At 41.9% G+C, this 22095-nt stretch overlaps 1 protein-coding gene across 2 annotated transcripts; it reads right to left on the bottom strand.

The window, feature by feature from the left end:
* Positions 1-74: 74 nt before the first annotated feature.
* sgpl1 (sphingosine-1-phosphate lyase 1) lies at positions 75-21803 on the bottom strand. Of its 2 annotated transcripts, none has more exons than XM_061788903.1 (14): positions 21641-21803; positions 12504-12669; positions 12085-12152; positions 11682-11829; positions 11534-11613; positions 9206-9334; positions 9017-9105; positions 7107-7215; positions 6917-7015; positions 6688-6834; positions 2789-3027; positions 2545-2691; positions 2332-2452; positions 75-2120 (listed from the first exon to the last, which is right to left on the bottom strand). In XM_061788903.1, the coding sequence occupies exons 1-14, from the start codon at positions 21764-21766 to the stop codon at positions 1977-1979; spliced, it is 1812 nt and encodes a 603-aa protein (XP_061644887.1). In that variant the 5' UTR covers positions 21767-21803; the 3' UTR covers positions 75-1976. The 2 variants fall into 2 exon arrangements, with proteins under 2 accessions (XP_061644887.1, XP_061644888.1); XM_061788904.1 differs by lacking the exon at positions 21641-21803 and adding an exon at positions 14023-16094.
* Between the last annotated feature and the right edge of the window lie 292 nt (positions 21804-22095).

The following is a 22095-nucleotide window of genomic DNA, read 5'->3' as shown; positions in this document are numbered from 1 at the left end:
CTTTATTGCAAAACTTCAATCCCTTCTTGTTTTAACTAAAATATTCCACCCTCCTCACCAAAAACAAAACATAACACAGCATATGTATTTTATTGAAAACATATTGTAAATCTTAACACTAAATCGTTCATTGTTTATGCTACTCAATTTTGACTTTTGGATTATAGCAACCATGGGGGCTATTTGATGCAACTTTGATGAATATCACAAGTACATAGTACATTTTTAGTATATTGTCCTAGTGTAGACAAATCTCAGACCTTCAACCAGATTGAAGGTCTCGGTTTCTCTCTCTCTGCGTGTGTGTGTGTGTGAAAGAGAGAGAGAGTTTGAGATGGCTTGAAGTTGAAGGGCTGACTATAGTGTCCACCCCCAATAAGCGCACTGGACCTTAATGACTTCTGTTACATAACAATCCCTGAGGGTGTTAAGAAGAAATAAAAGCAGTATGAACGGAAACCTCTGTTGGCACAGAGGTGAACGCTCATTGTTACCTTGCATCATAAAAAACATCAATTGACATTACAACACACAGTAAGTCAATCATAGAGCGCTGCTATTTTTTTTTTTTCCCCCAATTTAAGACAGACTTGTGCAATTCAATTGTGAATATTCGTCCTTTGAAGATATATCATTGGTGGGGAGCATTGTTGCCATCGGTTTTTGAAGCAGGAACTATCTGAATCAACATTAAAACCCTGATAGGAGTGCAGCTCAGGCTAGTAAAAACATTCATATCGTCATCTTTTGAAAAGTATTCAACATTTGTAAGAATACAAACACCCACTAGCCTGATGATAAGCTATCAATAAACATGATTACATTTTGATAACCATTATTACAGACCAGTCACCATTCTATCATTTAATAAAAGAAACAGTTATTGCACAAAGAGGGAAACAATGCCATGAATATAAAACATGGTCCTTTGAGTGCAGAGGTGAAAATGTGTTATCTTGTCAATCAATAGCCTCAACCATGGCGGATCGCTATAATTGTTTTCTACATCAAAAGATAACTCAAATGCCCTGACCGTGTTGAAGTTTTACAGGTGTGACTTTTAGAATATAAAAGCAAACAGTTGCTCTGTAGGTTTGCACTGAAAGTAGAAGTACAAAGTGAGGTAGATTGAATTAGGACAATTATTAAAATATGGAAGAAGTCACGCACTTGACTACAATCGCTTCATTGATCTTGTAAATGTGATTTACCTGTAGTTACAGTGTTGTTATCAAATGGGTAAGACGACCAATATACTGTAGCTGTTAAGCTTTGGGTTACACTAGCTGTTCAATTTCAAGCATTTGTCTGATATAATGGGATGTAAAACACTTCCACATTTGAAATAATTCTCCCCCTGTCTACAAGTCCAACTACAAATGTACAACAAATGCAGAACAATTGAAAGTAATGACATTAAGTGCTATCAAACGAGGCTCTAAAGTGAAAATAGAGGATGACTGAGTGGTACTATCAGGTGCTTTAAACAGCCCATTGCAGTGCTCTTACGTTAAAAATGCGAGAGAACAGTTTTCATGATGTGCAGAACTGGTCTCGTGCAGTTGGATCCTGTTTCACAAGCGCAGCACAACATGAAGCTCTCAGTGGTCTGTGTTTTTTTTTTGCGGAGTCATCAGAGATTGAGAAAATGACAGCAGCAAACTGAAATGTTGCGGCTTTAAAAACATATGTTGCCTATGCAGATTGGCTAATCTTGAAATGAATCTAATGACAAATACATTCACTATATTATGTAAATCTAATCAAACACCAAAACACATTTAAAAGAGAGCCAGTCTTTGAGTGATTTGCCTCTGGGATGATTACAAGGATGTCTTGTGCTTTAAAAATCTTTGCAGGCGTTTTTATCTGCAGCGATGCAGGTTAAGGCAACCATTCAACGATGAACTCTGAGTAATGGGAGGTGATGAGCAAGTTTCCCCATCTGCAGCGAGCTCAGAACAACCCTGATCCTTTTAGTGGGCTTTGCCGTTACCGTTCATGTGGCTGGTGCTCGACTTGGCCACCTCTGTGCTGTAGAGACAGTCCAGGAAGGCTTTGGAGATCTCCGTTACCATGGACCTGTCTGGGATGGACTGGGCCATGCCATAGATCGCTCCCTTGGAACAGAAGGGAAGGACAACAGGAGCACGTCAGCATACTGCTTAAAGTGTCAGCTTATCGCTACTTTTCCTAGAGTACCTTTACACCTGCATATGTTTCAGAAACCATCACATACAGATCAAATCAATTGGATTTTCTCTTGAGGGATTCAAATTACTACAATAAATAAAATCCCTCTGACGTGCAGTGTCTGAAGAGTCATCTCACCATTCCTGTGGTTTTCTCTTTGGGGTTCTTCATAATGATGGCAACCTGTTCTCTGACATCACTAACAAAGCGTTCCACAACACCCGGCTGGGTGTGCAGAACTGTGCAACAAATGTGGATGCTGTAAAAAGAGTATAACATGAACGCTGGTGAGAACTGCATTGTGCACTGTGAACCAATATTGGAGGTGCTGCTATCTGGGTTCTACATTACCTGGATGGATATTGAAGTGTGTTCAGATTCCAGCCCTTTGACGTCAGTGCGTTAGACAGACGGAAAATATCGAAATCATTCGACCCTATTGCCACAACTGACACTTGTGGATCCCCGAACACAAACACACCTTTCATCTTTCTAACCCTGTCAATAAGGAAACAAATATAGCATTTTAATGTTGTACTATCTGGTGGGGGAATGACTCAAAGCTATCGCATATCCATAACAGTAAAGCTCTTACTCTGTTTTGATTTTGCGTGCTACACGGATGATCTTCCGAGTGGCGTCCACATATCCATTCTCTCCCATATACATCATGGTCGCCCAGCAGGCCGCAACAATTCCTCCAGGCCTGGAGCCCGCTATGGAGGGCGAGGCATATATTCCACCCTGCCAGTCTGGAGCCACAAAGTACTGATAGTGCCGGTACTTTGTATCACTGTAGAGAATCACTGAAGAACCTTTGGGGGCGTAGCCATACTAGAGAGGAATGTCAAAAAAATAAGACCGGTTGCATTCATTTGGAAAATTACACATACAAGAATGTAAAATGCACCTTGTTTGTTTTTGTGCACAATATGGATCAGATCTCGATTAAACTTGCAGAACACATAGTTGTTTAATTTAAGACTTTTTTTAAGTATGCATGTCATGGCATGTATTGTAACAAAAATGTATTTGAACAATACAGTGGCTGAAATAAGTATTTAACACATCACCATGTTTCTCACTAAATATACTTCCAAAAGGTGCTATTGACCTGAAAATTTCACCAAATGTTGGTAACAACCCAAGTAATCCATACATTCAAAGAAAGTAGAACAAATAAGCTCAGAAATTAAGTTGTGTGTAAAAATGTGAAGTGACATAGGGAAAAAGTATTGAACACATGAAGGGAGGTGCAAAAAGGCATGGAAAGCCAAGACAACACCTGAAATCCGTCAATCAAACAGCAATCCAACCCCTTGTCAGTGCAAATGAATATCAGATGGTTTAGTCCTAATTGATGGCCTACAAAAAGGTCTCATTGACCTCATTGTGTGAGTCAAGACACATCTCATGATGGGTACTAGCAAAGAGCTGTCTCAAGACCATCGCAAACTAATTGTTGCAAAACATAATAATGGCATTGGTTACAGGCGCACATCTCAGTTTCTGAACGTTCCAGTGAGCACGGTTGGGGCCATAATACGTAAGTGGAAAGCCAATCATGGCACCATAAATTGCCTCGATCAGATGCTCTTCACAAGATTTCTGACAGAGGAGTGCAAAGAATAATCAGAAGAGTTATCCAAGAGCCAAGGACCACCTATGGAGAGCTTCAAAAAGACCTGGAATTGGCAGGTACTGTTGTCACAAGGTAAACAGTGAGTAATGTACTCCGCTGTCATGGCCTCTATGCACGCTTAACACGCAAGACCTCATTGCTGGAAAAAAGATCTTGTCAAAGCTCGTTTAAAGTTTGTTGAACAACATTTGGACAAGCCAGTAAAATACTGGGAGAAAACAGTCTGGTCGGATGAGAGCCAAATTGAACTGTTTGGATGCCATAATGCACACCACGTTTGGAGTAGAAATGGCACTGCACATCACGCTAAAAACATCATACCAACAGTGAAGTTTGGAGGTGGGAATATGATGGTGTGGGTCTGCTTTCCAGCAAATGGTATTGGTAAATTTCACATTATTGAAGGAAGGATGAATGGGAAAATCCACTGAGACATTCTTGATAAGAACCTGCTGCTATCTCCGTCGATGATGAAAAGGAAACGAGGGTGGACATTTCATCAGGATAATGAAACAAAACACACTGCCAAGGAAACTCTCAATTGGTTTCAAAGAAAAAAAAATAAAGCTGCTAAAATGGCCTAGCCAATCACCTGACTTGAATCCAATCGAACATCTATGGAAATAACTGAAACTCAGGGTCCATAAAAGAAGCCCACGGAACCTTCAAGATTTGAAGACTGCTTTTGTGGAGGAATGGGCCAAAATCACACCAGCACAATGCATGCGACTAGTTTCTCCATACAGGAGGCGTCTTGAAGCTGTCATTGCAAACAAAGGCGTTTGTACAAAGTATTAAATAAATACCAGTTGGCGTGTTCAATACTTTTTCCCTGTGTCACTTCACATTATTACACAAAATTTGTGATCTTATTTGTTCTACTTTTTTGTATGTATGGATTACTCGGGCTGTTCCCAACATCTGGTGAAATTTTCTTGTCAATAGCACCTTGGGAAATATATTTAATGATAAAAATGGTGACGTGTTAAAATACTTATTTCAGCCGCTGTACCTGTCCATTCTTAAACAAAATCCAAGAGGCTGCACAAACGAATAAATGAATACCAATAAATAAGGAGGTAATAATCAGGGTGTCTGCAGGTTCAAGGATGTCAAACTTAAGACTTTTTAATTCATTTTTAGGGCTACTTCTATGAAATCTCTCATTGTCTATATGTGATCATTACAAGTGGGACATATGGGCTCAATATTATATCGCAATATATTCATTTTTATCATTCTTTGTGCTATGTTTTCCATACAGTGGCGTGAAAAAGTATCGACCCCCTTCCCAAATTCTTACATTTTTCCATCATTTCCCCACTTTAATGTTTAAGATCATCAAACAAATGTAAATATCAGATAAATATAACCCAAGTGATCTTAAAATGCTGTTTTTAAAATGGTGATTTCATTTGATTTAAAGTTACCTGGTCCTGTGGGATAGTAATTACCCCCCTTGTTAAATCATGAATTAATTGTGGCTAATCACAATTTTCGGTTAATTTTCACTGATCACACCCAAGCGTGATTACCTTCAGACCTGTTCAATCAAGAAATCATTTAAACAGAATATGTCCCGAAAAAAATCAAGTCAAACAAAAGATCAAAAAAAGCTGCAATAAAATGACACGATCCAGAGAATTTCCACAATTTGAGAAATAAATTAATTGACATCTATCAGTCTGGAAATGGTTACAAAAGCCATTTCTAAAGCTTTAGGATTCCAGCGAATCATAGGGAGATCCATTATCTTAACATGAAGAAAACATGGAACAGTGGTCGATCTTCCCAGCAGTGGCCGGCCTACAAAGATTACCCAAGAAAACAGCAATGACTCATCCAGGAGGCCACAGAGGAACTCAGGACATCTTCAAAAGAACTGCAGGCCTCCCTTGCCTAAGTTAACGTCAGTGTTCATGACAACAATAAGGAAGAGACTGGGCAAAAATGGCATCCATGGCAGAGTTCCAAGGCGAAAACCACTGCTGACCAAAAAGAACAAAGGCTCATCTTAATTTTGCAAAAAAAAATATTAAAATAAATAGCCAGCACGGTCGGCGACTGGTTAGAGCATCTGCCTCACAGTTCTGAGGACCGGGGTTCAATCCCCGGCCCCGCCTGTGTGGAGTTTGCATGTTCTCCCCGTGCCTGCGTGGGTTTTCTCCGGGCACTCCGGTTTCCTTCCACATCCCCAAAACATGCATGGTAGGTTAATTGACAACTCTAAATTGCCCGTAGGTGTGAATGTGAGTGCGAATGGTTGTTTGTTTGTATGTGCCCTGCGATTGGCTGGCAGCCAGTTCATGGTGTACTCCGCCTCCTGCCCGATGTTAGCTGGGATAGGCTCCAGCACCCCCGCGACCCTAGTGAGGAGAAGCGGCTCAGACAATGGATGGATATTGTACTACAAAATATTTATATTGCTATTGCTCATGGTACAACCGCTGTCCAAAGTCCATGTACAATTGCACAGTTTTTAAATGGCACGTGAATCTTGATATCTTTATCTTTAGATCATAAAATTGTGTTTTTTGACCATATGCTTTATATATCACAGGTAAAGAAGTCTTAGCAGATTCAGCTTCTGTGTTGCATAAAATGTATCTGTCTTCCACACATGATTCCTGCCTGACAACTTTTCATTGTTCGAATGATATCAAAGCGCATTGGGCGTCATCTCGTCATATTCGTGCGGTGAAACAAGTTCTACTCGTAACAATTCTTTTTCACATATGCAAAATGTTCTGCTTCATTGGATGGTTGACCTCTTGTAGCCAAACCACATCCATGTTAATGAAGCTATTTTATTTTGGCACAAAAAACAACCAAAGGGTGAAACATCTGCTCACCTTGTGAGTGTCTGCAGAGATGCTAGTAACACCTTTTACCCTGAAGTCGAACGGTGCGAGTGCGTAGCCAGCCTTGGCCATGAAGACGATCAGAAAACCGCCCAGACAGGCATCCACATGCAATGGCAGGTGGTTGTGCACAGCCAGCTGGAAAATGGGTCAGGGGGTGTTTGAGAGAAATGTGACGAGTTTCAATACAGAACAGAATTAAAGGAGAAATGCTTCTGACCTTTGCGACTTCCTCAATCGGGTCCATAATCCCGTGTGGAAAGTGGGGGGCTGAGCACACAAGCATGGCTGTATTCTTGTTGATGGCTCTCTTCATAGCCTTATTGAGATGAAATGGGAGAAAAAAAGATGGAATAACTGTAGAACTAGACAAGTCAAGTCACAAATGCCCCCCCCCCCCCCCCCCTCACCTTCACATCAACTTGCATTGTTTTTATATTGAGGGGAATGTGAACAAGCGTCATCCCAAAGTAATGTGCTGCTTTGTCGAAGGCTGCATGGACACTAACTGGCGCGAGACTGCAGAAATGACAAGAAAACACAATGTCAGTCAAGAAATAGCTTTCAAACTGCCAATGCCTTATACACCTGGTTGAGGAAATTGATAACGGTTTATCAATAAACCGTGATAACGTTTCAGATGGTGAGCATGACTGTTTCAAATTGTAATTACTGGTATTGTTACTATATACTCTGGAAAAAGTATTGGCCCCCTTCTCAAATTCTTATATTTTTGCATAGCTTCCCCACTTTCTTTAAGAACATCTCAATCTCAACTGTTGTGGAATGTCTTTGGATCGTGTCATTTTGTTGCAGCTTTTTTAGACCTTTTGTCCGACTTGATTTTGTCGAGACAGATTCTGTTTAAGTGATTTCTTGATTGAACAGGTCTGGAGGTAATCAGGCTTGGGTGTGATCTATGAAAATTTACCAAAAATTGTGATTAGCCACAATTAATTCATGATTTAACAAGGGGGGTAATTCACCATTTAAAAACAGCATTATAAGTTCACTTGGGTTGTATTTGTCTGATATTTACATTTGTTTGATGATTTTAAACAAAGTGCGGAAACTATGCAAAAATATAAGAATTTGACAAGGGGGCCAATACTTTTTCACGACACTATATATAGTAAGCAGTGTTAGCGGCGCATGTGATCACCAATGTTATAAACCAATAGCGTACAAGATGTGGGATTGCAATGGTAATGACAGACACAGAATGTGCCTTGTAAGTAGTGCTGGGCGATATATCGAGAATCTCGATTTGATCGATATTTTATTAATGCTCGATAAGGAAAAAGGGGATCCTCGATTTTATTTTCCATATTTCTTGCTACTCCACGATACTTCCACCAAGATGGGGCCGTCGCTGTCTGAGCTAACTGTTCCGGACAGTCTTGTATTTTTTTTCTTTTAATTTGCTTTATTTCCAGATCACCGCATTGTATTTGTTCAACATGACGTCATGTTTCTTCTTCGTGTCTTCTTAATTCTAGACAGATTGGGCATGTTTAAGTGAATTGCTGCCACATAATGGTTAAGTGATGAACACCTACAACAGACCCAAACCCTAAGAAATACATTCAAATAAATATTAAAGCCATAATACATGAACGATTACCACTGTAGAGTAATAATTATGTTGCGCAATTGAACAGTATGCAGAATTATTTTTATCCTATTACATAATATACTTCAATAATTGTCCTGCGGTAATGTTTTTGACATAATTTTAAAAATATGGAAAATTACACAAATTGTTCTGGAAGTTTATAGGTTGGTAGCTCTGCAGTCATAGCCATAAATGCAAATTTACTAATAATTGGCATAATGATTTCTTCCTGTGTTTCGGTTTTCAGCCTTGGGTTTCTCATTTTCGTTTTTTTGTGTTGTTTTGTTTCTTTTTTTTTTTTTTTGTATCGGTCATGAATTTTTGTTTCAGTGCATCACTAATTTTGAGACTTTTATATTGAAAAGTAATTTGTTTCTTTGTAATGTTTATGATTAGTTAAATAAACGTTCTGCTTTATAATGTGAATCACTTTGGTCTGGTCCATTTTTATACATTTCTCAACTTTAATACAATAAATATTGAGTCATATCGAATGTCGAATATCAACATTAGGGGGGGAAAAAAAATCGTGATATCAAATTTAGCCCATATCACCCAGCACTATTTGTAAGTCAGTGTAATATTAACATTATTTCAAAGGTTTTAATTGTACACACAGTACTTTTTTTTTTTTTAAGTAGAAAATGCAAATTACTTGGAGAAAGGAAATCACTGCTCCATGAAGTCTAATGAAGGTCATCTTACATTTCTGGGTATTTGACACCTCGTTCATACGCCATGTCTCTGTACGCCTTGCAGGCCATCAGTATGCTCTCCGTTCCTCCTGAAGTCACCTAAACAAAAAAAGGCAATAAGCTGCCATTTTATGTCAAAGTCCTGCTTTGTGTTGATCCATGTAACACAGTACATGAAGAGAATGATGAATGTGCTTACTGTGCCACACGAGTTGGGTCCACCGTGGAAAAGCGTGCAAGCCATTCTAACGACCTCTGCCTCCATCTTTCTTACACCAGGAAATATGTCTGGGTGAAGGGGGTTGCTCCATGCAAAATCTCCATACACCTTAGAACAAAAGGAAGTGTGACTTGGACACAGAGAAAATGGTGATTTCTTGTGAGGAATGGTAAGTTGTGAGTAAGCCACCGAAATACGGGTAAAATAATTTGGAAATGTTTGCCACAAAGCATAATATGCCTCATGAAAAAACTTCAAAGGATGCACTGCCACCATGAGGTCACATAAGTATGAGCATATCTTCCTCAACTAGCGTCTATGGAATGTATCTGGATGTGTTTTGCTTTTTGGGGGGGGCTTTTTGCTACACTTACTAAAAATGATGTACCGCCATTATGTATAATGTTACAGAACACAGCAGCATATTATGCAAGACCTCAGGGTACCTCACTAGAGCTCACGTTAGCAAGTAAAGGATTTTCTCTGCTTGAGTTTTTGATTTTGTGTGTTTTACTACCAACAATAAATTTATTTTTAGGGTTACAGCTATCAAATATTTTAGTATTAGAGTATCCTATTAAAATTTTTCTTGACTAATCGGATCAATTATATATTTGCTTAGTTAAAGAGCAATTATGACTACGAGAAAGAAATAAGCCATTTCACTTAAAAATGAATGACCAATTGTTTTTTTAGATCATCAACTGTTTTATTTCTTAAATTCACATTGAGCAGAAAACGTTTTTCTTGTCTTAAAATATTTTCAGTTCAAACGCAGACAAAAATACAACAAATTTCAATTTAAACTTAGTATTTTTTCTCTTCGCATTGCTTGTAAGTATAAGAAAAACATAAGGCATTAATTCAAAAAGGCATAAGGAGCCTGTTGTGCAACTTTACTTGAGCAGCTAGCCTTTTGGGACATGACAAAGTACAACAGGAGGTTCATGGCTGTGCGTTTAAGAGCTTAGGCCAGTCTAACCAAACTAAAATGAAGACTCCTCCGTAGAAAACACAAATATTACCTTTATAATTTTTGACAAACTTTGCTACTCACAATCATTTTTTTTCCACCTACAATACTTGACTCAAAATGTAGCCACTTGCTGATACGATGCTACCACACTGGCCAATGTTTCTCACAGTGCTTGAATCGCTTAAACTGTCCCTTGACAAATATGGCAAGCACCCTGAATGAAGTCACCTTATAGTCACACACATACTCTACTTGTCACCATTGTAATAAACTGGCCACAAATTTGACGGGAGCCATATTTAATAGAAGCCTTAGCCCTCTGCAGGGTTAACGTTATTGTTAGTATACTCCATTAAAGTGAAACTCACTGATTTGCGTGACGTTCATCTTGGCTCTTCTACCTCATTGTGTGTGTCTTTGCTTAAAAGATGTGTCACGTCACCGGTGTTCGCCTTTCTAATCAGTCTAAAATGCTCCCGCATTTTTGGAATTTTTTCTTCTTTTTTCGCATTTGTCTTCTCTGACGTCGTCGCCATCTTCTCCTTCTTCTTTTGTTGTGTTTAACGGCGGCTTGTAAACTACCGCGTAGTCGCCATTTATTTTGCGCCATTTCAACCAAAGAGGATGCTCCGCTTCCACCACCTTCGCTCGCGTTGATGACATAACCGCATTGCGCTAGTCCATCTGCTCCATTGAGTTTCACAATTCAGCTCTTTTCTGCCATTAACAGGCAGCTACTGTAAATACCGATATTATCACACTGGGAGGGCTGGCAGTGAATGACTTAAATAAGCGTATTCCCGAGACAGAAAAAAAAATAATCTGAGCATTTTTTGTACCCAAAATACTTGAAACATTCCTGTACTCGTTGCAGCCCTACTTCTTTTTACACTTGTGTTACGATAACGGATTTTAATTCATGAGGTTCAACATAAATCACCTTCATATTTATGCCTTTGTCATTTAGCAAAGCAAAGCAAATGTATTTATTTAGCGCATTTCATACACACGGTAACTCAACATGCTTTACATGATTAAAAGCAAAGAAGAAAAAACATCTTATTTAGGACTACTATGTTTTAATGTTACAGTGGTTAACTTTTTCTTTTTTTTTTTTTACACCTGTATGACCATATGGCATGTAAAATTATACTCAACAAATTGCTTGTAAAGGTAATACAGGGTTTCTTTAGATTTTCACTATTTACAATGGGGTTGCTGTTCCCCACCACAAAGGTTTTCCTTGCCAAGAACAGCTCTGCTGATTGTGACAAACATTAAAATGTGACTCCTCAGGCAGTGGAGGCCTTAATGTGCACAGTGATGCATACCTTCACCAGGAGTTTAGTCAGTGTTTCATCACCCCAGTACACTGCGCCTGAAACACAGCCAGTCTGCCACTGCACTTCATCTGCAAGAACACATCATCTCAAACAAAATACAATTGATGGCGAAATTAGTAACATTTCTGGGACTTACTCAGAGTTTGGTACTCGCTGATCTTGTCTAGGACTTGGCTCTGCGAGAGGCCTTTTAAAGGCAGCTTTTTAGTGTAGCTCATGCCATTCTTCAGAGTGCACAGACTAGCAGACATGTCATCTAAGGCCTTGTTCAGTTGGCTCTGGATCTATCATGAGAGCAGAATTGCATTAGGAACAATGTCTGGGTGCCACAAAGAAAAGGATTTCACTAGAGCAGCTGATTTGATATGTTCAGTGTGTGAAAGCTTCATCTCAATTTGTTGTAAAATGCCATTGACAAGAAGTGGGTGAATGTTATCTCCAGTGCACAATGTTAAGTGTGCCAAACGTTTCTAACTCTGCACTCAGTCATCAGCCATGACTCATAAGAGAATCAGAGGATACAGTCAGTCTGCACGTACCGCCCCGCCAACAAAGGGTATTTTTCTGATGAGTCGAAAGCACTGCTTCTTCATTCTGGAAAGGAGACCTAAAACCAAAAAGAACAAGACAAGGAGCTTTAGTGAATGCTGGCACCTCATCGACCACAAACCTTTGACAGATGACTATGACACATAAATACATGTCAAGGGAAAAGGGGGGGGGAAAAAAAAAAAAAAAAAAAAAAAAGCACTTCAACTGGTTTATTTCTGATCTCTGGTACAACCCCACTACAAGAAACTTTCACTCAGCAATACGATGGATGGAATTGAGCTTACTACTGACAAATTAAGGTACATATTTAGTCAAAGTCAATGCAAAAGGTACCAGTGAAGGTACAACAGTGACTGCAGTTCTAGCAGCTATTCTTCTAACATCACTTATGTTACGCTGTCCTCACTTTCTTGCTGGAAGAGGAATCCTTTAAGCCAGACTGCTCCCAGTGTGGTGACAAGCGTCACTCCGATGATCTGCCATGGCTCCAAGTCCCTGCAGTGCGAGTTGACCTGCCGCCGGCCCTCCTCCAGGTAGAGGAGCACCATCTGCTTGTACACCTCCAAGGCACTCTGGATTAACATACAGGCACAAACACACACACACACACACACACACACACACACACACACGCAGAGTTCTGGTTTAAAGGTCACAATGAAGGTCAGAAATATTTGTACAATAGGAGTCCATCCCTGTCCTAAAATTGTAATCTACACGTTTTAGAATTTCAAGGTAACTGCGTGTACCTTTTCTAAAGCCAAAGCGTTTCCGAAGCGTAAGAGTCAAAGGTCAAGGGCACAGAAGCAGTACCTTTGAGGGCACAACCCTACTGTGTCCCCCAACGCACAATGATGTACTTTTTTCTAGTAAGTATGATAAGGAAAACATCCTCAAGGCCAAATTTCTTTCAAAGAAAGCTTTGGTTTTTTTGCCCTATTATTGCATTGCAAGATGCAGAAAGGCAACACAGCCTGTCAGTCAATAAAAGTAACACTAACACAGATCAGAATCATCTTTATTTGCCAAGTATGTCCAAAAAACACACAAGGAATTTGTCTCCGGTAATTGGAGCCGCTCTAGTACGACAACGGACAGTCAATTGACAGAGAACACTTTTGAGACATAAAGACATTGAGAAAAACCGTCACTGAGCAATAAAGGGTCGCTAGTTATCTGGTAATGCCGGTACAAGATTGAAGACCACTGTCTTAACGTGTTCTAAGATTGGTTTAGAACAGGTTGCGAAATGTCAGAACCTCTAAAGTCAAAGGCAACTAAGATCATACAATTTGGAATCAGACCAAAAAGTTGCAACCCTGTAGTACAAAGCCCTGTCATGCATGATGTTACACAACACGTCAGGATATCTCGTGCAACTTCTCTTATCTTGGCATTACAACTTTGTGATTCATCATTGTAGTTTAGATTAGTTTACAGATTTATGTCTGAATATTAACAGTGGTCAACTTATACTTGCAAGACAGTTAAAAAATGTTGAACGCTAAAATATTGCCTTGAAGTTAATGAAGATTTTTGTATTGGCGACTATCGGACCTTGGAGTGGATTAATTCTATTGCTATTATTTCCTATAGGAAAACTAGTGTAGAAACTATTTGCTGGTTGACCAGTGTCTTGGATTGTGTTTGATCATACTATATCTGATTTGTCAATCCAAGCATGATTAGTCATTCATATAAATCAATGCCTAAATAGCCTTCAAATGACTATTCATAGAAATCAAGATAATATTGTATTAATGATAGCTCCATTGCCCTTGATATACACATTTCTTCAATGTACAATCCAGTCATCATACAGTACAAAGAGCTCCAGAAGAGAAAAATGTCTTCCACTCACACAGATTTAAATACTGTACAGGTACATAATGACCCACGAATGTAATGGCTGCTGATGTACTTACATCGCTAGGCATTGTTGACTCGAGAGATCAGTTTTCCCCTCACACAAATACTGTCAGCAGTTTGGTGAGTTGCTAATGGCTGACGCGCCGCCGTATGTTTTTTTTCTCCAGACAGAAGAGTGAGCTAGTTTGTCAGCTGACTCAACTTCTATCAGCACAGACTCCTCCCTGCAGTCGTACTGCCAATCAATACATGGAGCCGCCCAACGGCACAGGGAGACTTAATCAACCTGCACAACACCTCAAATCATTCTAAAAGTAAAAAATGACTAATAACAAAAGTGAGATTATGTATGCCTTTATTTGTCATTATCTGTAGGAATTTTGTAACACAATAGGTTCGATAGCATGAGTGCTTGTACATCCACTTCAACTACTAACAGATAGAGGAAAGTTTAAGGTTCAAAAAGATAACATCTTAACTAATCACAAACTGCTCAACAGAAAGAACACTCCACAACGGTGCACTTTGGGCAGGTTGTATAATTATTTTTACTATCCTAAAGTCAGTGATGCATCAGCCGCAAGTGGTGACAATTCTGATATTTAAAAGCAGTATTCTTTACATGGAGTTTGAACAAATAAAGAGTAGAGGGATGCCAACATAATGCTGCTGTCACACGTCTGTTGAGATAACAGACAGGTTTGGCAAGTTCAGCCGCATCAAGCGGTAGATGAGCTGCTAACAGGGACTACATGTTGACAAGAGAGTTCAGATTGTTTTAGTCAGAGGTGGCAGAAGTACTCACACTCTGTAGTCTATACTTAATTAGAAGTACATATTCTTGTACTGGTAAAAGTAGAAATACTAATTAAAGTCATTTACTTAAGTAAAAAAAGGAAACATTTTGAAATTAAATTTTACTGCTAATTATATACAACACCTGTTTAATGAGGCGGGACGGTGGCCGACTGGTTAGAGCGTCAGCCTCACAGTTCTGAGGACCCGGGTTCAATCCCCGGCCCCGCCTGTGTGGAGTTTGCATGTTCTCCCCGTGCCTGCGTGGGTTTTCTCGGGGCACTCCGGTTTCCTCCCACAACCCAAAAACATGCATGAATTGGAGACTCTAAATTGCCCATAGGCATGAGTGCGAATGGTTGTTTGTTCCTATGTGCCCTGCGATTGGCTGGCAACCAGTTCAGGGTGTACCCCGCCTCCTGCCCGATGACAGCTGGGATAGGCTCCAGCACGCCCGCGACCCTAATGAGGAGAAGTGGCTCAGAAAATGGATGGATGGATGGACCTGTTTAATGAACTTGGCACACGGAAATAAAAACTGCGCAAAAAATATTTTTCCTCCTTTATTAAGTCGTTTTCTGTTTTTAAATATACATATATTGTGAACTAAGTAACAAAAAAAAATTTATTAGCTAAAGAGTGGTTTTTTTTCACTCTTAGACCGATTATTTTTCATTTATTATTATTAATCAGAAGCTGGTGGTCTTTTGACTAGCACAAAACAATGCATTCGCCACAAATCATTCTTGGCAGCAACACCATCAACCAATTCTCTTAAATCAGCCTGTGGCTGGGGAAAATTTTGCATAATTGAATTTGTTGCCATCGTCGTTAATGCACCCTGGTTCACATTCCTCCATGTCACTGTAAAGCAATCAAGCTCTCAACCACGGTTGACTTGCCCTCTCTTGTTCCAGCGTTCATACTGTACGTCGTTCTGTCATCCACGAAAATAAGGAGCAGAAAACAGATATCAGTTTTCAAATGTAGGGAGTAAAAGTAAGAAGTTGTCTTAAAAAAATAAAAAAATAAATAAACCAACTCAAGTACAGATGAAAAATCTACTTAAGGACAGTAATGGAGTATTTATTTTGTACTTCATTACTTCCTACCATCCCTCCTTGAGCCGTCACCTTATCGTGGTGGAGGGGTTTGTGTGTCCCAATGATCCTAGGAGCTCAGTTGTCTGGGGCTTTATACCCCTGGTAGGGTCACCCATGGCAAACAGGTCCTAGGTGAGACAAAGCACGGCTCCAAAAACCTCTATGAATAAGACAAATGGGTATCAGTTTCGCTTGCCCGGACGCGGGTCACCGAGGCCCCCCTCTGGACTCAGGCCTGCAGGAGGGGTTCAAAGGAGAGTACCTGGTGCACAGCCCGAAAGGTAACGTGGGTCCCCCTTCCCATGGGCTTACCACCTGTGGGAAGGGCCATAGGGGTCGGGTGCAGTGTGAGCTGGGCGATAGCCGAAGGCGGGGACCTTGGCGATCCGATCCCCGGCTACAGAAGCTGGCTCTAGGTACGTGGAATGTCACCTCTCTGCCAGGGAAGGAGCCCGAGCTGGTGTGTGAGGTCAAGATGTTCCGACTAGATATAGTTGGGCTCACCTCCACACATGGCTTGGCCTCGGGTACGAGTCCTATTGAGAGGGGTTGGACTCTCTTCCACTATGGAGTTGCCCACGGTGAGAGGCGCCGAACAGGTGTGGGTATACTTATTGCCCCCTGGCTCGGCGCCTGTACGTTGGGGTTCACCCCGGTGGATGAGAGTATAGCCTCCCTCCGCCTTCGGGTGAGGGGACGGGTCCTGACTGTTGTTTGTGCCTATGCACCAAACAGTAGTTCAGAGTACCCACCCTTTTTCAAGTCCTTGGAGGGGGTGTTGGAGAGCGCTCCGCTGGGGACTCAATCATTCTGCTGGGGGACTTCAATGCTCACGTGGGCAATGACAGTGAGACCTGGAAGGGCGTGATTGGGAGGGACCGCCCCCCCCGATAAGAACCCGAGCGGTGTTCTGTTATTGGACTTCTGTGCTCAGCACGGATTGTCCATAACGAACACCATGTTCAAGCATAAGGGTGTCCACATGTGCACTTGGCACCAGGACACCCTAGGTCGCAGTTTGATGATCGACTTTGTGGTCGCGTCATCGGACTTGCGGCCGCATGTGTTGGACACTAGGGTGAAGAGAGGGGCGGAGCTGTCAACTGATCACCACCTGGTGGTGAGTTGGCTCCGATGGTGGGGAAGATGTCGGTCTGACCTGGCAGGCCCAAATGTATTGTGAGTGTCTGCTGGGAACGTCTGGCAGAATCCCTTGTCAGAAGGAGTTTCAACTGCCACCTCCGGCAGACTTCACCCACGTCTCGGGGGAGGCGGGGGATATTGAGTCAGAGTGGACCATGTTCCGCGCCTCCAGTGCAGAGGGGGCCGACCGGAGTTGTGGCTGTAAAGTAGTCGGTGCCTGTCGTGGCGGCAATACCCGAACCCATTGGTGGACACCAGCGGCGACGGATGCCGTCAACCTGAAGAAGGAGTTCTATCGGGCCTTTTTGGCCTGTGGGACTCCTGATGGGTACCGGCTGGCCAAGCGGAATACAGCTTTAGTGGTCGCTGAGGCAAAAACCCGGGCGTGGGAGGAGTTCGGTGAGGCCATGGAGAACGACTTCTGGACAGCTTCGAGGAAATTCTGGTCCACCATCCGCCGTGTCAGGAGGGGGAAGCAGTGCACCATCAACACTGTGTATACTGGGGATGGGGCGCTGCTGACCTCGACTGTGGACCGTGTGAGTCGGTGGGGAGAATACTTCTAAGGTCTCCTCAATTCCACCGACACGCCTTCCCATGAGGAAGCAGAATCCGGGGTCTCTGAGGCGGGCTCTCCTATCTCTGGGGCTGAGGTCACCGAGGTGGTTAAGAAGCTCCTTGGTGGCAAGGCCCCAGGGGTAGATGAGATTCGCCCGGAGTTCCTAAAGGCTCTGGATGTTGTGAAGATGTGCTGGTTGACACGCCTCTGCAACATCACGTGGACATCGGGGACAGTGCCTCTGGATTGTGAGACTGGGGTGGTGGTCCCCCTTTTTAAAAAGTGTTCCAACTAAAGGGGGATCACACGCCTCAGCCTCCCTGGTAAGGTCTATTCAGGGGTGCTGGAGAGGTGGGTCCGTCGGGAAGTCGAATCTCAGATTCAGGAGGAGCAGTGTGGTTTTTGTCCTGGCCTTGTAAACAATGGACCAGCTCTACACCATCAGCAGGGTGCATGGGAGTTCGCCCAATCAGTCTACATGTGTTTTGTGGACTTCAAGGCATTCAACTGAGTCCCTCTGGGTGTTCTGTGGGGGGTGCTTCGGGAGTGGGGTGCCGAACCCCCTAATACGGGCTGTTCGGTCCCTGTATGACTGGTGTCAGAGTTTGGTCCGCATTTCCCGCAGTAAGTCAGACTAGTTTCCGGTAAAGGTTGGACTCCGCCAAGGCTGCTCTTTGTTACCGATTCTGTTCATAACTTTTATGGACAGAATTTCTAGGTGCAGTTGAGGTGTAGAGGGGTCCGGTATGGTGGCCTCAGTATTGCATCTTTGCTTTTTGCAGATGATGTGGTTCTGTTGGCTTCATCAAGCTGTGATCTCCAACTCTCACTGGAGCAGTTCACAGCAGAGTGTGAAGTGGCTGGGATGACAATCAGCACCTCCAAATCTGAGACCATGGCCCTCAGTCGCAAAAGGGTGGAGTGCCCTCTCTGGGTTGGGGATGAGATTCTGCCCCAAGTGGAGGAGTTCAAATATCTTGGGGTCTTGTTCACAAGTGAGGGGAGAAACAAATCAACAACAGAATGACTTCAGAAAAAGAAAATGCGTTCCCAGTCAAAGTCCTGACCTCAAACTGATTGAGATGCTGTGGCATGGCTTCAAGAGAGCTATTCACACCAGACATCTCAGCAACTGAACTGCAACAGTTTTGTAGAGAGGAATGGTCTAAAATTCATCCTGATCGTTTTGCACATCTGATCTGCAACTACAGGAAACGTTTGGTTGTGGTTATTGCTGCCAAAGGAGGGTCAACCAGTTATTAAATCCAAGGGTTTACTTACTTTTTCCCTCTGTCCTGTAACTGTTTATTCTCTAGAAAAATATGAAAAATAGTTTGTGTTGTATTAGTTGAAGCAGACTGACTATGATTTAGATGGTCAGACCACATTCTATGATCAATTTATACAGAAATTTAAGAAATTCCAAAGGATTTACATACTTTTGACTCCCACTGTACAAATGTATAATGATCAGAATAAATAAACTAGTGGGTATATTTGACAAGGTGAAGGACATCAAACCTCTTTGGCCTAAAGGCTGGATGCAGTCCAGCGTGCTGCTAAGTGAGAGCAGCAAAATATTGGGCCTCCAGCTGACGTTACCAAAAAAGAGGTCCAGAACAGAAAAGAAGCAGCTGTCAATCGTTGCTCCTTCAGTATTGGATCAAAACACAGGACTGCTGCCACTCTAAGTAGAACCTCCTCATGAGGCAGATTCGTTGGTTGAAGTTTCAAGCGCGTCCTACGTCACCGCGGCGGAAACCAAAGTGATCTTCTTGGATTCGGACTCCGCCCAGCGATGAACCACTGGCGATCCTCACTGATCAGGCTCTGGCTCCCTTGCGCCCCCAAGAGCTCCCGGCGGCCGCCGTGGCCAAATACAAAAGTTCGCTTCATAACTGGAGCTTGGCTAACAACAGGTCGGTCATATGGGAGGAATCAGAGTAGAGCCGCTGCTCCACAAGACACGTGACAAGGGCAAAGATAAACTAGCTTTTGGATTCATATGCAACGGCGACGCGGAGTTAAATCTGTTGTGCGGAGCCGATCGATGACGTCATTGATCTGATCGGCGAATTATGACATGAAAGCTGATCAGCCAATCAGCATAAAATACTAATTATCGGCCGATACCAAGCACACCGATCAGATCGGCGTAAAGTCTAATATTTAACAGTCGCTTGTGCGGGCAATTAGGTATACCGTATGTAATAATGATGAGGTGTCTATAGGCCTACATTATTGTTGAATGGTTTTCACAGTCATAGCGGCCCTCTAAACTACGACGTAGCCCAAGAGAAAAAAAATTAGGGTTTTTTTTCTGCACTAAACTATTCAAATCTTACCCCTTGGAAACATACAGTGCCCTGCAAAACTATTGGAACTGCAATGTCACTTCCTTTGTTTTTATTGTATATTTTGGTTTCAGATCAAAACATGAATATGAGACAACAGTTCAGAATTCCAGCTTTTATTTCATGGTATTTACATCTAGATGTGTTGAACAACTGAGGACAGAGCATCTTTTGTTTGAAGCCACCCACTTTTTAAGTGAGCAAAAGTATTGGAATAGACATTATTAAATTAAATTAAAGTGAATAACATTTAATATTTGGTGGCATAACCCTTACTTGCAATAACTGCATCAAAAGCCTGCGACCCATTGACTTCACCAGAATGTTGCATTCTTTATTTGAAATGCTTTTCCAGGTCTTTACTGCAGCCTCTTTCACTTCTTGTGTGTTTCTGGGGGTTTCTCCCTTCAGTCTCCTCTTCAGGAGGTAAAATTAATGCTCTATTGGGTTAAGGTCCGGTGATTGACTTGGCCAGTCTAAGACTTTCCACTTTTTCCCCCTGATGAAGTCCTTTGTTGTGTTGGCAGTGTGTTTTGGGTCATTGTCTTGTTGCATTATGAAGCTAAAAGGCAACACCTGAGCAACTAGAAGCACCCATCTGTCACATGTTCCAATACTTTTGCTCACTTGAAAAGTGTTTAGCTTCAAACAAAAGGTGCTCTGTCCTGAGTTGTTAAAACACATCTAAATGTAAATACCATGAAATAAAAGCTGGAATTCTGAACTTCTGTCTCATATTCATCTTTTGATCTGAAACCCAAATGTCTTCAATGTACAACAATAACACAAGAATTGGCCTTGCCGTTCCAATACTTTTGGAGGGGACTGTATACCTAAGACTGCCAGTATTGTCTTACACATTGCTGCTTCCACTCACTTAACAATGCAGACGCCTTTTGTTGGCTCAACGGGGAGGACGGGTTCTCATGGAAATGAACTGGGTGTGAAGTGGTGAAAAGCTACTGATCACACACATGACAGTTCACCAAATTAGTCAAATAAGGAATAAGTTGTTGAACTCACTGTGTCATAAAATGATTGAACGATTTTAGTCATTGCGTGGCTGATGTACAGGTAGATGAGGTCAGACTATGTTTAATTGTGCCCCATGGCAGATCTGTGTCAGGGGATCTGCCCTCTGGTGCTCCCTTGGTTGTCTCTGTTCAGTACTTGTCTCTGTTGTCATGGGTTCATTGTCCTCATTTAACACATACGGTTCCTTCACATCGCTCCCGTGCCCAAAGCTTTGTTTAAAACTTCCTGCAGGCTCAAGCTGAACAGGAACTCTCTTTTTAAACTACGGGTGTCACAATAAACGATTGTTAGAATGAATGCATCTTATTACAGAGGAAGTGTCGTCTGTAAAAGACAGCTGTTAACGTTTAAAATGAGAAATACTGGATTGTGCAGTACATGCAGTCTACTGTCGTCTTATTATCTTGAGTATGGCAACAGTTCGCACAAAGTCTTCGTGCGAACGGTTTCGCAACCAGCAGTAAATCGAACCCTGATACTTTTTCATCACAGTTCACAGCAAAACAAAGCCGGTGGACATAGAGCATCCTCGAGAGAAAAAACAGATCAGCTGACGAGCTCACGTCAATACTGATAAACAAGTCAGCGCTGTACCATCTTGTAACAATTGTCACCGTTGCAGTGTAACAATGTCTAAATGTGCATGAACAGCGGAGAAAGAGATACAATTTACCCAGTAACTTACCCAGTAATCCATGTTGTCACGACGTTTTATCAGCGACAACCTTGTTTTTTTTTGGTTTTTTTTAAATCCAAGACAAAGGAAAGTGACCTCCAAAGCGCCTGCTTGACGTCTTGGCTCGCTTCTCATCTACATGCTATGCTAATATCCAACAATACAGCCGCGAGCTAACGCGGATTCGGGAAGGAAGGAACAGCCTGCGCACGCTTTGCGCATGTGCAGACATGACACCGCACTGGATGCACGTTCATCCACGTCAAATTTGCCTCCATGTCGTTTGTAGATCTCGGATTCGGCCAAACGCATAGATACACCGTTGAACTCGGAACGCTGCATTCTTGTTTACTTTGTCGTCCGTCAGAGAGAACACAGTTTCACCGTTGGAAAAATGTTTCAAATCCATGTGACTCTTTTTGTGTTGTGATATTGTTTAAATAACTTGATGGGATTATCAGGCA

Source organism: Phyllopteryx taeniolatus, chromosome 11 (assembly GCF_024500385.1).
Source record: "Phyllopteryx taeniolatus isolate TA_2022b chromosome 11, UOR_Ptae_1.2, whole genome shotgun sequence".
Taxonomy (NCBI): Eukaryota; Metazoa; Chordata; class Actinopteri; order Syngnathiformes; family Syngnathidae; genus Phyllopteryx; species Phyllopteryx taeniolatus.
The sequence above is the reverse complement of the archived record's forward strand: the minus strand, read 5'-3'. Positions and strand labels throughout refer to the sequence as shown.

Excerpts from the sequence above, each read along its gene's own strand:
- sgpl1 (XM_061788903.1), bottom strand. The coding sequence starts at position 21,766 with ATGAGAAGCGAGCCAAGACGTCAAGCAGGCGCTTTGGAGGTCACTTTC. Across the intron at positions 7,016-7,106 it reads CAATGCAAGTTGATGTGAAG|GCTATGAAGAGAGCCATCAA; the intron begins GTGAGGGGGGGG and ends CATCTCAATAAG. Across the intron at positions 2,121-2,331 it reads AAGAGAAAACCACAGGAATG|GGAGCGATCTATGGCATGGC; the intron begins GTGAGATGACTC and ends TTCTGTTCCAAG.